General features: G+C 45.6%; 1 protein-coding gene across 1 annotated transcript; it reads right to left on the reverse strand.

Annotated features, from left to right (window-relative positions):
• Window positions 1-438: 438 nt before the first annotated feature.
• LOC146569234 (stonustoxin subunit alpha) lies at window positions 439-15276 on the reverse strand. Its single transcript, XM_085285623.1, has 4 exons — window positions 15158-15276; window positions 11706-11801; window positions 4177-5628; window positions 439-1797 (listed from the first exon to the last, which is right to left on the reverse strand). Exons 2-4 carry the CDS (start codon window positions 11794-11796, stop codon window positions 1250-1252), a joined length of 2091 nt encoding a protein of 696 aa, XP_085141749.1. The 5' UTR covers window positions 11797-11801; window positions 15158-15276; the 3' UTR covers window positions 439-1249.
• Window positions 15277-15807: the final 531 nt, after the last annotated feature.

Below are 15807 nucleotides of genomic sequence, written 5' to 3' on the forward strand. Positions count from 1 at the left end.
CTCTGGTGATGTTCGATTCGTGAACGAATTGTTCAATACTCGAGAATCACTTTACTGACTCGTGAATCATGATTCACAAGCGCAACTGACTCACTGACTCATCCCTGTTGCTGTTAGCAAACTAATTCCATTAGTAGAAATATATCTAGCTTATAATTAAAATTGTGGGGGGGGAAAACAACAAAAGCCAGTTTCTTAACAAAAACATTCCTGCTCTGAACTGGAAGAAAAAACCCTGAGTAGAAGCTCACATCAAGACAATAGCTCCTCGGTTCACAGTAGCATCTCTCAGCTAACATGCTAACAGCACATTTGAGTTACTCACCCCCTCCCTTGCTGTGCTGAATCATAGCATAAGCGAATCACTCAGGACTCTCTAACCCCCTCCCTCCTGGCTCACAACTCAAACGAGTTGAACGAATCACTCACTCACTCACTCACCCCCTCCCTTCCTGTTACGAATCACTCACTCACCCCCTCCCTCCTGGCTCACTGTCACTTCACAGCTACTTCTTCTTCTTCTTGGTTGGCAACCAATGTTAAGGCACTTTACCGCCCCCTGGCTCACAGCTCAGTGCACATTTAGATGAGAAAATATATATTTGACACAATTAAGGAAAATACCAATAAAATAAAATACAAATAAATAAATGTTCCCTTTAGAATTTTTGTTGCTCTAAAGAAAATAGTTGTTTTATTTTACAATCATTCATCTAAGCAGTAGGATTTACATTAAAAGAGAAACAAATTAAGTTTGAGTGAAAATATACATTTTTGCACTCTCTGGTCAAATGACTCAAGAAACCCGATTCACTTTGGTGAGCAATTCAGTAAAAAGAATCGAATTTACCATCACTAATGTCCTCATATGTAGATCTCACTTTTCTCAGAAACAAAAATCAGGTAAAACAAAAAAGAATCAGGTAATAATTATTATTATTATTATTATTATTATTTGTTACATTCATCAGGTCCCAAATAGGAAAGAGGAATTAAAAATGCATGCAAAATGAAAGAGTTCGGGTCTTCGGAGGTTAATGTGGGGCCCCATTTATATGAACACAAATCCAAATATATCTAGCAAAAACAATCTGTTTTTTTTTCCAGAAAAGATGCTCTAAGTGTCTGTTAGCTGTGATCATACAGGCTGATTGGTTGTCATAAATTAAATAACTAAATGTGACCGACATGATGGCACATTTATACAGCTCTGGTGTAAAAAGCTGAACTGAATTATGTGGCATCAAGTTTACAGACAGAGCAACACGGAGCTGTTTTTGCTGCAGACCTTGAAGGCTGGAACAACAGGCTCAGAGAATTTGGTCCTGAAGGTGTGAATGTGACTCAGTTTATTAAATGAGACTGTGTAGTAGGACAGAGTCCCTGCAGGCCAATCCAGAAACACTCCCAGTCTGGGGCAGCCAGAAGGTGGAAGTGGGTGATTAGTGGTCATACTATCATGCTCTGCATAGTAAGTTGGGTCTGGGTCCCATTTAAAGCCCAAAGACCAGGAGATGTTATTCCACCCGAACCCAGTCAGTCTACCTTTTCCCTTTCTCTCTAATTTTCTGTAGCAAACAGCAGCAGCAGCATCTGCACCTTTATTCATATTCAGTTCTACCTCCCAGTAATGGCGCCCAGTCAGAGCCTCTCTGCACAGAAAGTGAGGCCAAACTTCAAATCTCTCAGGATGGTCGGGATACGACTGCCACTCTCCGTTTGTCACCTTCTTGTTTCCTTCAGACAGGATGAGGTTGTTGTTTACTGTGTTTGGATCCACGGTGAGACCACAGGCATCTGATGGAAATAACGAGACCTGATCAAATTCATTCAATTCATTAATTCATTCATCCATCCAGTCGCTTCCGCTTATCCCTTTCAGGGTCGGGGGGGGGGGGGGGGGGGGGGGGCTATCCCAGCTGTCATAGGGCGAGAGGCGGGGTACATCTTGGACAGCTCACCAGTCTGTCGCAGGGCCAACACACAGGGACAGACAACCATTCGCACTCACATTCACTTCTATGGACAATTTGGATTAATCAATTGACCTATCCCCACAAGCTGCATGTCTTTGGACGGTGGGAGGAAGCCAGAGTACCCGGAGGGAACCCATGCAAACACGGGGAGAACATGCAAACTCCACACAGAAAGACCCCGGCCTGATGGTGGAATTGAACTCAGGACCTCCTTGCTGTGTGGCAACAGTGTTAACCACTGTGCCACCGTGCTGCAATTCATTCATTCATTCAATTATTTGTGATGATGCCTCTGACTGAATCTGTCCACTGCAGATCTGCAGTCTGTTTTTAACACGTCAGATGTCTGTCCTCAAACCTCAACTTGTCTGAGTTTGATTGTGATGATGGATTTTATCTGCATGTTTCTCTGATTCTATGTTTCACACTGTGCTGCCTTTGAGACCTGATCAGAATCACAGTTCAGCCTAAACATCAAAAGGCTTTATTAGCAGAAAGTTACTGTTGTTAATAAATGCAACAACATGTTTAGGAACCTAAACCAATCAGACTGATCCACTGACAGCACTGCTTTAATAGTTCCTGTCCTGAAATCCATTAATCTGGTGGCAGGGGAGGATGCTGGGCAGGCCTGGCACACCCAAACGTACAGTGAGGGTGTGCTGGGAATGCCTAGCAGAGGCCCTAATCCGCGAGATCTTCAATGCACTTCTCCAGCAGAGCTTCATTAGCATTCTAAGGGAGACTGGGGACATTTAGTTCGAATGGACCATGTTCAACTTCTCCATTATCGAAGCCGCTGCCCTGAGCTGTGGACACAAGGTGGTTGGTGCCTGTCATGGTGGTAACCTCTGAGCACAATGGTGGACACCAAAGGGGAAGGGAGCCAGAGGGTGTGATTCTACTACAGGTGACCCACAATCTTCAGCCTCCCTGGGAAAGTCTATGCCAGGGTGCTGGAAAGGAGAGTCCCTCTGCTAGTCGGACCTCAGATACAGGAGGAACAATGAGGTTTTCATCCTGGTCATGGAACACTGGACCAGCTCTTTATCCTTTCAAGGATACTTGAGGGTGGATGGAAGTTTGCCCAACCAGACTACATGGGTTTTGTGGACTTGGAGAAAGCATTCAACTGTGTCCCTTTGGGTGTCCTGTTGGGGGTGCTCCGGGAGTATGGGGTGTCTTGCCCATTGCTATGGGCCATTCAGTCCTTATACAACTGTTGCAAGAGCTTGGGCCGCATAGCAATAAGTCGGACTCGTTCCTGGTGGGTGATGGGCTCCGCCAGGGCTGCCCTTTCTCACAGATTCTGTTCATAATTTTTATGGACAGAATTTCTAGGTGCAGCCAAGTGGCAGAAGGCTTTCACTTGGGTAGTCTCAGGATCTCATCTCTGCTTTTCGTGGATGATGTGGTTCTGTTGGCTTCATCAGGTGATGGCCTCAAGCTCAGCTTGGATTGGTTCACAGCCGGAAAAAGGTGGAGTGCCCACTCTGGGTCAGGGACAAGTTCTTACCGAAGTGGAGGAGTTTAAGTATCCCGGGGTCTTGTTCATGAGTAACAGGAGAAGGGAGCTCAACAGATCGACAGACAGATTGTTGCTGCGGTTGCAGTGATGCAGACACTGTACAGGTCAGTTGTGGTGAAGAGGGAGCTGAGTGTAAAAGCGAAGCTCTCAATTTACCGGTTGATCTACGTCCCCATCCACACCTATGATCCCAAGCTGTGGGTAGTGACCGAAAGAATGAGATTGAGGATACAAGCGGCAGAAATGGGCTTCCTCTGAAGGGTGGCTGGCCTCTCCATTAGAGATAGGGTGAGAAGTTTGGCCAGTAGAGTGGCTGCTCCCCCACATCAAAAGGAGCCAGTTGAGGCGGTTTGGGCATCTGACAAGGATGCCTCCTGGGCGCCTCCTGCGTGAGGTGTTTTCCCACCAGGAGGAGGCCGTGGGGCAAACCCAGGACACGCTGGAGAGAATATATCACTCAGCTGGCCTGTGAATGCCTTGGTGTTCCCCCAGACAAGCTGGAGGAGGTGACTGGGGGGAGGGAGGTCTGGGCTTCTCTGCTTGGGCTGCTGCCCCCACGACCCGGCCCCAGATAAGCAGAAGAAGATGGATGGATGGATCAATGGGAATAATTTCACTTTAAACAGTTCAGATAATTTTAAGATGAAAGAGTGTTATTTTGTTAGTACTTACAACAGGTCAGATCTCTCCTGTTCGTCACCTTTTCCACATCAGTGACATCAGGTCCTGAGAAATCATCAGTGACCAGGTTTGTGTTCCTGTAGTGGTAGATACTTCCTCCTTTGTATTGGTCATTTTGAATGGCTGTTATAAACAGTCTGCTGCAGTTTTTCACCGCTTCGGCCTTTTCTGTCATCTGCTTTATCGCTTCATCTGAGCGGTACCATTGGTCCTGGGTAGGTGGAGTGTTACCATCAGTACCTTCCAGTTTCTTTTTCTCCAAGTAGTCAGACATGTTCTGCAGATATGGGTCAGTGGATTTCAGGGAGGTGAAAACAAAGCAGAGAACTTCCTCTACTCCTGGTTTAAACACCTCTCTGTCCAGCTCAGACTGATCTGAGATGATCTTTGTTCCCTCCATCATGTCTACAAAGTACCTGATGATGGTGACTTCTCTCTCTTCATCTTTGATCCACTTGGTTAATCTCTCCTGACTGAACGGTGACTTGTCTCTGTCATAAAACACTTTCACTAATTCCTGCTTATCTTCCTCACCTGCCCTGATGGAGGGAAGTTTCTCAGCCATTGTTTTCTGGATTGAAGATCTGAAATACTGACAGAGCTTCTTGAATCTGCTCAACTTTTCTTGTATCTGTGGAAAGCTTCTCACCACTCTGTCGTCCAGCAGATCATTGCATCTTATTTCCAGGTTATAGAGGTCCTTCAGAGCATCTTGAGCCTTTATAACAAGTCCAATGCTGATCTCAGTCACTGCCTCAGGAGCTTCTGGATCTAAAATCTTCAGAGGCATCAGTGTGACCTTCAGTGGAACACAGTTTTCTCTGTTTTCTCCCAGTAGTTTTGGAAGTTGGATGAATGTCTTCACTGCATCTTCAAATGTTCCAGGGTTGCTTTCAAGGATGAAGTCTCCATAGAACTTGCAGGTGAATTTATCAGTCACAGCTTTTTCTTCATCACTCAGCTTGATGTCAACTTTCCCGTCAACATTAAATGAGGGGATCTTCTTTATCACTGCTTGCATGCTGCCCTCGATGACTTGAATGCTGCTATCATCTAACTTCTCACTGTCAAACACAAAGAAAGCATTTGCTCCATAAAGGATTCCTGTGACTACATGTGTCGCCAAATTCTTCACATCTTCTGCTTGTTGGGTGTTCTTGGTTTCATCAGGAGTCAACATCAGCTGTTTGAATTTGGTGGTAGCTTTGTACTGAAGTGTGACTCGACTCTGATGGTGAGATTTCTTGTTATCATTCAGATACTTGGCTGATCCTCCAACTTCAATGAGTCCACCCAGGAAACTGGCCTTTAGTGAAGCATTAACATCCAGCAGAGAGGATTTTGTTTTAGTGGAATCAGACGCACTGACTTCAAATTCACTGCTGTGCTGATTTTTCTCCACTGACTTCTCCTGCAGAGTTTTAGCATCCCACAGTGTGACACCTTTAAGACATGAGATCCACAAAATGGTTAAGAGGAAATTTTTTTTACATATATACTCATTTGTTTCATTAAGATGCGTCCACTACAGCCAGAAGAAGTTATTTGGTTTATACTGAATTTTGCATCCTTTATTCTTCAGTTTTGATTGAAATACTACAACTGCTACTAATAATAATAATTACAATTCTAAACTAACAAAGCAAAGCAGAATTTTAAATGCCAGTAAACTGTTAAAAGTAGAATCCAGCTGACTCTGTCTTGTATTTTAAAGAGTTACTGCAGCTGTTGAAATATTGATGAAAGATTTTCTCCCTCTTGTAGGAATGCAGCTGAATAACATTTTATGAATCGCTACCTTATCGTGGTGGAGGGGTTTGTGTGTCCCAGGGATCCCAGGGGCTATGTTGTCTGGGGGCTCTTGCCCCCTGGTAGGGTCTCCCATGGCAAACTGGCCCTGGGTGAGGGACCAGACAAAGAGCGATTCATAAGACCCTTATGAAAAGGACACCGAGGGAACAGTTTACCCTGCCCGGGATAGGGTTACCGGGGCCCCGCCCTGGAGCCAGGCCCGGGGAGGGTGCCCGAGGGCGAGCGTCTGGTGGCCGGGCCTTAGTCCATGGGGCCCGGCCGGGCACAGCCCGAAGAGGAGACATGGGCCCATCCTCCCGCAGGCCCACCACCCGCAGGAGGCGCCATAGGGGTCGGGTGCATTGTGTGCCGGGTGGCGGCCAGGAGCGGAGGCCCTGGCGGACTGACCCCCGGCTGCCAAGACTGGCAATAGGGACATGGAATGTCACCTCTCTGGTGGGGAAGGAGCCTGAGTTAGTGCGTGAGGTTGAGAGGTACCGGCTAGATATAGTCGGGCTCACCTCTACGCATGGCTTGGGCTCTGGAACCAGTCTCCTGGAGAGGGGCTGGACTCTGTCTCAGTCTGGAGTTGCCCCTGGTGAGAGGCGGCGGGCTGGGGTGGGTATTCTAATATCCCCTCGGCTTGCTGCCGGTACGTTGGGGTTTTTCCTGGTGGACGAGAGGGTTTGTTCCCTGCGCCTTAGGGTCGGGGAACGGGTCCTGACTGTCATCTGCGTCTATGCGCCGAGTGGCAGTTCAGAGTACCCAGCCTTCTTAGAGTCCCTGGGGGGGGGGGGTGCTGGAGGGTGCTCCACCTGGATACTCTGTTGTCCTGCTGGGAGACTTCAATGCTCACGTGGGTAACGACAGTGAGACCTGGAGGGGCGTGATTGGGAGGAACGGCCTCCCTGATCTGAACCCGAGCGGTGCTTTGTTATTGGACTTCTGTGCTAATCACAGTTTGGCCATAACGAACACCCTGTTCGAACATAAGAGTGTCCATAAGTGCACGTGGCACCAGGACGCTCTAGGCCGTAGGTCGATGATCGATTTTGTAATCGTATCAGCAGACCTGCGACCATATGTTCTGGACACTCAGGTAAAGAGAGGGGCTGAGCTGTCAACTGATCACCACCTGGTGGTGAGTTGGATCAGGTGGCGGGGGAGGACGCTGGACAGACCTGGTGCACCTAAACGCGTAGTGAGGGTGTGCTGGGAACGTCTAGCAGAGGCCCCAGTCCGCGAGATCTTCAACGCACACCTCCGGCAGAGCTTCAACAGCAATCCGAGGGAGACTGGGGACATTAAGTCCGAATGGACCACGTTCAGCGTCTCCATTGCCGAAGCTGCTGCATTGAGCTGCGGCCGCAAGGTGGTTGGTGCCTGCCGTGGTGGTAATCCCCGAACCAAATGGTGGACACCAGAGGTGAAGGGAGCCACCAGGCTGAAGAAGGAGTCTTCAGCCTGTGGGACTCCAGAGGCAGCTGATAGGTACCGACAGGCCAAGCGGAAGTCGGGCAGTGGCTGAAGCAAAAACTCAGGTGTGGGAGGGGTTCGGAGAGGCCATGGAAAAAGACTTTCGGACTGCCTCGAAGAGATTCTGGCAAACCGTCAGACGTCTCAGGAGGGGAAAGCGGTGCTCTACCTGCACTGTGTATAGTGCTGGCGGAGCGCTGCTGATGTTGACTGAGAAAATTGTCAGGCGGTGGAAGGAATACTTCGAGGACCTTCTTAATCCCACTGACACGTCTTCCGAGGAGGAAGCAGAGTCTGGGGATGAGGGGAATGACCCGCCAATTTCCGGGGGCGAGGTCACTGAGGCAGTTAAACAACTCCTTGGTGGCAGACCCCCTGGTGTTGATGAGGTCCGCCCCGAGTTCCTGAAGGCTCTGGACGTTGTAGGGCTGTCCTGGTTGACACGCCTCTACAATGTTGCGTGGAGATCAGGGGCAGTACCTGTGGACTGGCAGACCGGGGTGGTGGTCCCCATCTTTAAGAAGGGAGACCGGAGGGTGTGTTCCAACTACAGCCTCCCTGGGAAAGTCTATGCCAGGGTGCTAGAAAGGAGAGTTCGTCCGCTAGTCGAACTTCGGATACAGGAGGAACAATGCGGTTTTCGTCCTGGTCGCGGAACACTGGACCAGCTCTTTATCCTCTCCAGGATACTTGAGGGTGCATGGGAGTTTGCCCAACCAGTCTACATGTGTTTTGTGGACTTGGAGTAGGCATTCGACCGTGTCCCTCGGGGTGTCCTGTGGGAGGTGTTGCGGGAATATGGGGTGTCTGGCCCATTGCTACGGGCCATTCGATCCCTATACAACCGTTGCAAGAGCTTGGTTCGCATTGCCGGCAATAAGTCGGACTCGTTCCCGGTGGCTGATGGGCTCCGCCAGGGCTGCCCTTTGTCTCCGGTTCTGTTCATAATTTTTATGGACAGAATTTCTAGGCGCAGCCAAGTGGCGGAGGGCTTTCGCTTTGGTGGCCTCAGAATCTCATCTCTGATTTTTGCAGATGATGTGGTTCTGTTGGCTTCATCGGGTGAGGGCCTCCAGCTCGCACTGGAACAGTTCGCAGCCGAGTGTGAAGCAGCTGGAATGAGGATCAGCACCTCCAAATCTGAGGCCATGGTTCTCAGCCGGAAAAGGGTGGAGTGCCCACTCCGGGTCGGGGATGAGTTCCTGCCCCAAGTGGAGGAGTTCAAGTATCTCGGGGTCTTGTTCGCGAGTGATGGGAGAAGGGAGCCGGAGATCGACAGACGGATTGGGGCTGCAGCTGCAGTAATGCGGACGCTGCACCGGTCCGTCATGGTGAAGAGGGAGCTGAGTGTAAAAGCGAAGCTCTCAATTTACCGGTCGATCTACGTCCCTACCCTCACCTATGGCCACGAGCTGTGGGTAGTGACCGAAAGAACGAGATCGCGGATACAAGCGGCAGAAATGAGCTTCCTCCGAAGGGTGGCTGGCCTCTCCCTTAGAGATAGGGTGAGAAGTTTGGCCATCCGGGAGGGGCTCAGAGTAGAGCCGCTGCTGCTCCACATCGAAAGGAGCCAGCTGAGGTGGTTCAGGCATCTGACAAGGATGCCCCCTGGGCGCCTCCTGGGTGAGGTGTTCCAGGCATGTCCCACCGGGAGGAGGCCCCGGGGCAGACCCAGGACACGCTGGAGAGATTATATCTCTCGGCTGGCCTGGGAACGCCTTGGTATTCCCCCGGATAAGCTGGAGGAGGTGGCTGGGGAGAGGGAGGTCTGGGCCTCTTTGCTTAGGCTGCTGCCCCCGCGACCCGGCCCCGGATAAAGCGGATGAAGATGGATGGAAATTAGAAAAGGATCCTGGTGTTATTAGTCTCTCAGAAACAGTTCATAACTTCAACTCATCCATGTCACCTAAAAGGTAAACCTGTTTCTCCATCACAGCTCTGATGGTTCAGTAAGGACATCTCCTGGTTTCATCTTCATGTTTCCCTCTCACCACATATCCAAACCGACATCATGACCAGCAGCTTTACAGCTGTGGCTCCAGCAAACATCAGCTGATACTAGAAATTAACATTAAATAAATTCTAAGAACAGCTGATCAAGCTTAAACGTGCTGCTGTTGTTTAGCGCGACATCCGCTGGTTTCCTCTTTCTGGCGCAAAGTGGGAGATAAATAAACAAGAGAGAAAAGCCGATCAGCTGATCATTGATCAGTTTCATGATTGAAGTAGCAACAGGAGAGAGAGGGGAGAGGATGAGAGAAGAAGAGGCAGCTGTGCAGCAAAGACAGAATAAATCCAGCTTTGTGTCTTTTTCCAGTCTAGCTGAAGTCCGGGACAAACTGTGCTCCTTTTCAGCTCAATACGAAATGCGTAATATTTTCTCTGAATGCGGGAAGATTACGTTTTTTACAGAAACTCTACTAACTAACCTTGTGAATAAAATAAAGTTCACTATCAGTAACATCATAGCACCCACAGCTGTATAGAAACTCCGTCATGCTAGCTATTAGCAGTACGAGTTATTGTAACTGACTGTAAAAAGTCAGCACAACGAAAATAAACTAAACTTGGTTTATATCTGACCCAGATAGACTGCAGCTCATAACTTCTTACCTGAAGTTCAGTTCACCTGACACTCGGACTGGCGGCCTCCTCGGGTCTCTGCTCCTCCTGCCTGCCTTTTCTCTCATCCACCTGCTGGCCTCAGTGGAAGCTCCGCCACAGCCACCACCAAACAACTGAGTTATTTTTACACATCGGCCAGCATCTGGCCAATCCACCACCCTTCATTGTTCATGCCGTTGCAAAAAAAAAATCATCGGCCCATAAAAACGAAAAATCACCATCGGCCTACTGGGCAAATGCCCGGTATGCATGATGGGCAGTCCAGCTATGCCTGCACGGCATCTACAATCACGCCTCGCCAGCTTGAAACCTGTGCTCTGCTTGTGTTGTTTTTGTTGGTGGTGATGTGCACAGCTGGCAGCAGGAGAGCTGCAGCCGTTTAATGTACTGTTACAGCAACCGCGTAATTATCATCGGGTCTGCCGTGGTGGTTTAAAGTTATCAAATCAGTAAACAAATTATGACAAACAAGTACTGTTGAGAAACTATATTACAAAAATTACAATAAAAACTCTCAACAACAAAAACAACTACTGAAAATATAATATGTAAACAACTTAACAACCCTCAAAGCGTCTAAGTCACGTGACCTGACAGCGCAACACCTAAACACAAGTTTTCTGGCGACCTGGCTCTTTTCTCTTTGCCGCAAGCACAGCATTGCAAACAAGAGCGGAACTGAAAGTAAAGAATAGATCTCACCAGGCTTGTATCGAACCGATACCGACTTGGTATCAATAGAATCAATATTTGGATTGATCTGCCCACAGTCCAGAGCGATCACTTTTGTGAGAGAATATATCAGTTTGTCCAATGCTGACTTATTAATTTTGGTCCTGAAGCCAGTCATTTCATCAAGTTTGGGCTGCCAACACGTTTTTTTGTTACTGGGACTGCTAGCGCTAACAGCTCCCACAGTTTCTGTGCTCACTGCAACATGTTTTGCATTTGGATGGTACTGTACGGTGCTTTTATCAAGGCTTCCATCGGTTAGTCTTTTGAAATAAAGTTTGCCTCCGATCAGTCCTAGCAATGTGCTTTCTGATTCTTCCATTTTTGTAGTTCTGTGCATCAGTATAATCGATATACCAGGACATCATGCATTGACAAAAGTTCCCCTTTGCTTGGATCACAAAGGGTGATTAAATGTGTAAATTTTTTAACACATTTTTAAAAGATTAATTAATTGTGATTAACGGGTTAAATTCCCACCCCCAATTTTATGAAGTTCAATCAGAATTTTTGCTTTTCACTTTTACAACTGTTCAATAAACACATTGTCCTGATATTTTGGAGAACAAACTGTACCTACCTGTGCTCCACCTTTGAATTCACATACAGTATGATTATAATTCACAACCAAAAATTGAAACCAGATGTTATTGTGGATGCTTGAAGTAATTGAATGTCTGGAAATTTCTCTCAGGTCAAACCAATCAAAACAAAAATTACACTTCAACAAACCTGGTATTTTTTCCAATATCAGATGTGAACTTTTGATTACAGAATGAAAACTGAGTTCAGGGGTGAGTCTTTGATAAAAATGTGAGATTATGCTGTCCAGATGTTCTAAAATCAGTGTGGATACAGTGGATATAGACTGAGAATCTAAACATGTCACACGTTACCTGGGATGAGTTTATCACTCCGGGCATCATAGAGCATCCCTAAGGTGAAAGGTCGACCCAGAGCAGCCACCTCCATTATTTTTGAATCCATGTTTCCTACATAAATAAAAATATACAGACAGTTTTGTGGAAGGCACAGCAAAGTTAATCCTACTGTAAACGATAAAGTGCAAATTAATCAATTTGAAAATAAAACAAGTAAAAAAAAAAAAAAACGGACTAAGACCGGACTAAGACCACCAGGTACCAGAACAGCTTCTTCCCTACAGCCGTCAGACTCCTGAACTCTGCCTCCTGACATCTGACCCACGTTAACACATGGACTGAACACACACACACAACCACCTACAACCGATACACACAATAGACAAAATAAACAAATGGCCGACCGAACCCTCATACACACAATAATAACATGAACTGAACCACCACTTACAACCACCAGAACTTCATATAACCACTGTAGAAATTAGCCACATATCTGACTGATCTAAACTGCACTACTGTAAGTAAAGTAAGTAACATTTTATTTATATGGCACCTTTCGAGATAAAATAACAAAGTGCTTCACATAAGCTAGAACATAAAACAACATCAACCAAAGGCAAGTTGAAAAAGATAGGTTTTTAACTGTTTTTAAAAAGAACTGGCAGAGTCTACAGATCTCAAACTCAATGGTAGAGAGTTCCAAAGTCTGGGAGCCACAGAAACAAAGACTCTGTCACCTTTTGTTTTTAATCTAGTGTGCTGGACAACCAGCAAGCCCTGGTCACAAGACCTCAGGGACCTGCTGGGAATCCCACCGACTCTATGGGAACATTACACAGACACTGATATCTGTTGATAAAATGTGATGGAAGTTTTTAAATAAACTGCAAACACTTGATGAGCATCTTCTGATCTGGCTTAATACTATGCTGCAGCAGAGAGAGCACTCTGATCAAACGCCACACTGGTCTCTGACAATGGGCGCTGGCTTGTGGCTTATATACCAAGTGAAAACAACAACTTTTGATTTTTCAATAGGAAGAGGGCCATGTGACACATCAAACTTGTTGGTAATGTCACAAGAAAAACAATGGTGATAAAACAACAACAAAAGTTGTATCCAAGATGGCCGACTTCTAAATGGCCACCATGGTCACCACCCATCCTGAGGAGTTTGCCCCCTCACATATATTAATGTGCCACAAACAGGACTTTATTATCACCAACCATTCCCATGTTATTACAGTGTATCCATATAAATGGCCCACCCTGTACAATGACTTTAGTATATTGCAAAGTGTTACTACTTTCAGCCACTAGGGACAGTAGGTAGTTTTACATGGGATGTCCTTCTTCTGACTCCAGCTGGAATCAAACCAGCAACCTTTCAGTTCCCAAGTGAATGTGTAAATCACAATGCTGTGAAGCCACTCAAAATTTGGGTTGGAAATTTATACACTAAAAAAATTGTGATTTTGTCTTAAGATTTGAGTGACATTTAAAGTGTTTAGTGAAATTTGGAAGCAGTTCACAGAACTTAAATAAAGTTGCAAATAAAAAGTTTAAATAAAAGCATCAAAGATCCAATCGCAATTAAGTGATCAGGCCAACTAAGTTTGGTGGATTTTTGGATGACATATGTACCTATGGTAATTTAGCAATTTAAATCAGCTGTGTTGGATCAAGGACACATCTAAAACCTGCAGGACACCAACCCTCGAGGCCTGGAGTTCAACACCTGTGCTGTAAACAAATTAGCTGCATGTTAATCAGTGACTTTTAAGAGCAAACCAGCCCCTGTCCTATTTAACCTCTGGTTCTCAGTTCACACCTGCAAAGGCATTCATGTTTCAAAGAAGGTAAATAGGCAAATTGGTCCTTTTTAAAGTTTAAAACTTGCAGGGAGAGTCTCAACTTTTATGGAGAAAACATAAATCCAACATTCCCCTGAAAAAATCCTATAAGATCCGCACAGATCTGTGGGTTTAAACGCAGAAAACGTTTGCATCTGTTGGTCATTAATAATTGACGAGGTCAGATTTAACTGCAGGGCCTCATTTAGCTCAACATGCTAAAGTTGTCACATTTGTTTTTTTTCCCTTCTGTATACTCCCATCATTTACCAGGTAAGATGACCAAGAGGCCTGCTGTTGCCCCCGATAGAAACCAGTCTATTCATTCTAAGGGGTAGAAACCAGTGGTTGATTTGATATGAAGCTTGTGGCTTTAGATAATGTGAGCAGAGAGCAGAGGACACCAGCACCTCATCGTAACATGCCTATTTTTACTTTTACTTTTGCCAATGAATGACTGCATGATAGAATGATTGTAAATCAATACTGATTTTTAGGAAATGGGTTTTTCTTTTTTTTTTCTTTTTTCTTTTTTGCTCCTGATATGTTGTTGAAAAGATTGAATGAATGAGAAGACTGTGTGAGAGAGGGTGAAAGCGAGGTAGAGTGGATCTGAAAAGATAAATGCCCATGTGTGACATTTCGAAAAAACAACAAATGTTCCGTTAACTACTTTTATGCTTCAAATAAAGGAGCAACACCAAGAGAAAAAATAAATACATTTGCGACCACATAAGGTACAAACTAAACTGTGGTTCTGAAGAATTGTTAATTTGCTATAGCAGTTTTCCTAACGTTTTGGAGCCACGGCACACCAAACAAATGTGCAGAATTGGTTAAGTTTGTCTCCAGTATACCTTTTGTGCTTTCTTCTGACCTTCAGCTAGGTCAGAATTGTCTCCAGGACCCAGGTCCGACTGACTACTTTTTCTTTTCAAATATTTAGCTATTGCTATAATGCACTGCATTGTCTCACTCACAGCATGACTATTATGTAATTTCTTCTTTGACTTGACTTCTGTTTTACCTCCAGTTGCAACCCATTTAATTAGAGCAGCTAGTTGTACAGCACTCTAGTGGAAGAGAATGTAATTGTTCTGCCTGTTAGTCACGCCAGTTGCTTAGAGTAGAAACAGAGATCATTTTGTATTATTGTAGCGTCTGTTTTTGTAATTTGGTGCTATATAAATAAAATTGAATTGAATTGAATTGAATTTGGACATGTTTAGTCCAAATTCCAGGCATTACCGTGACGTCCATGAAACATTTCCAATGAAATATCTCTTTAAGTATTCCAGTGGAACATTCAGACAATGTTTGATTAATGATTAATCTGGAAACCAGAACTATGTGAGAGTGTCCCATGCAAGCACAGCCTGAAACATAGCAACATCTGTCCCACAGCGAGTCTTCTATGTAACAAACACTATATAAAAGCTGAGCGAGTGAATAAAGTCTCAGGGAGAACAAAGCATGTGCTGCAGGAGCCACACCTAGTGTAATGTTGCGGGTCATTTTTAAGCAAAATGTCACCACTATAGAAATCACTCAGATTAAGTCCAAGAACAATCAGTTCAGTCTCTAATGTTTCTGTTGCAAAGAGTTTCTTACCTTTAGGCAGTGAGCAACAACTGGAATTTTAGTGTGAAAATAACAAAAGGATTTTTTAAGTTTTCTGAGATTATTAACCTTATTAGTATCAGGTATGAAAGTCAAATACTTTCTCTGCACCTCTGACCAAACAAGCCTGAACACCAACATTTATACTTTGTCTGCAGAGGCGGAACACGGGGCAGTCTCCTGTGGTGAGTGAGGGGAAGGCCTAATAAGGTGATAAGGTAAGAACCTTTTTTTCCCATGAGTCAAGTTCATGAAACATCACACTGCAAACAAGTGTGTGCAGCTTTTCACTTGTGAAAAATTATGGAGAAGTCAAATCTTACTGAACTTAAGATGAGGAATAACAACTGTAAATACTGACATGTAGGTGAGTGGAGGGTTCCACAAATATTCCTATGTGAGATACACCATGGAAGGATCGCTAGTCTATCACAGAGGTAGCACATAGAGACTAATAACCATTCACAGTTACACCCACAGCTGATTGAAACACCAGTTAGCACAGTGGTTCCCAAACCTTTTTTGCTAGGCCTCCCTTTGTTTTACAAGAAAAATGTTCACGCGTGCACGCGAGCACGCGAGCACGCACACGCACACGCACATCCTTCAACCACACACACCCATATTTTGCTCCATTGCGG

The sequence above is a fragment of the Mchenga conophoros genome, linkage group LG8 (assembly GCF_057382185.1).
Source record: "Mchenga conophoros isolate Kocher_MC1m ecotype Shallow Benthic linkage group LG8, M_conophoros_male_GT1.1, whole genome shotgun sequence".
In the NCBI taxonomy this organism is placed as follows: Eukaryota; Metazoa; Chordata; class Actinopteri; order Cichliformes; family Cichlidae; genus Mchenga; species Mchenga conophoros.

Excerpts from the sequence above, each read along its gene's own strand:
- LOC146569234 (XM_085285623.1), bottom strand. The coding sequence starts at position 11,796 with ATGGATTCAAAAATAATGGAGGTGGCTGCTCTGGGTCGACCTTTCACC. Across the intron at positions 5,629-11,705 it reads GAGTGATAAACTCATCCCAG|GTGTCACACTGTGGGATGCT; the intron begins GTAACGTGTGAC and ends CATGTCTTAAAG. Across the intron at positions 1,798-4,176 it reads CAGGAGAGATCTGACCTGTT|ATGCCTGTGGTCTCACCGTG; the intron begins GTAAGTACTAAC and ends TATTTCCATCAG.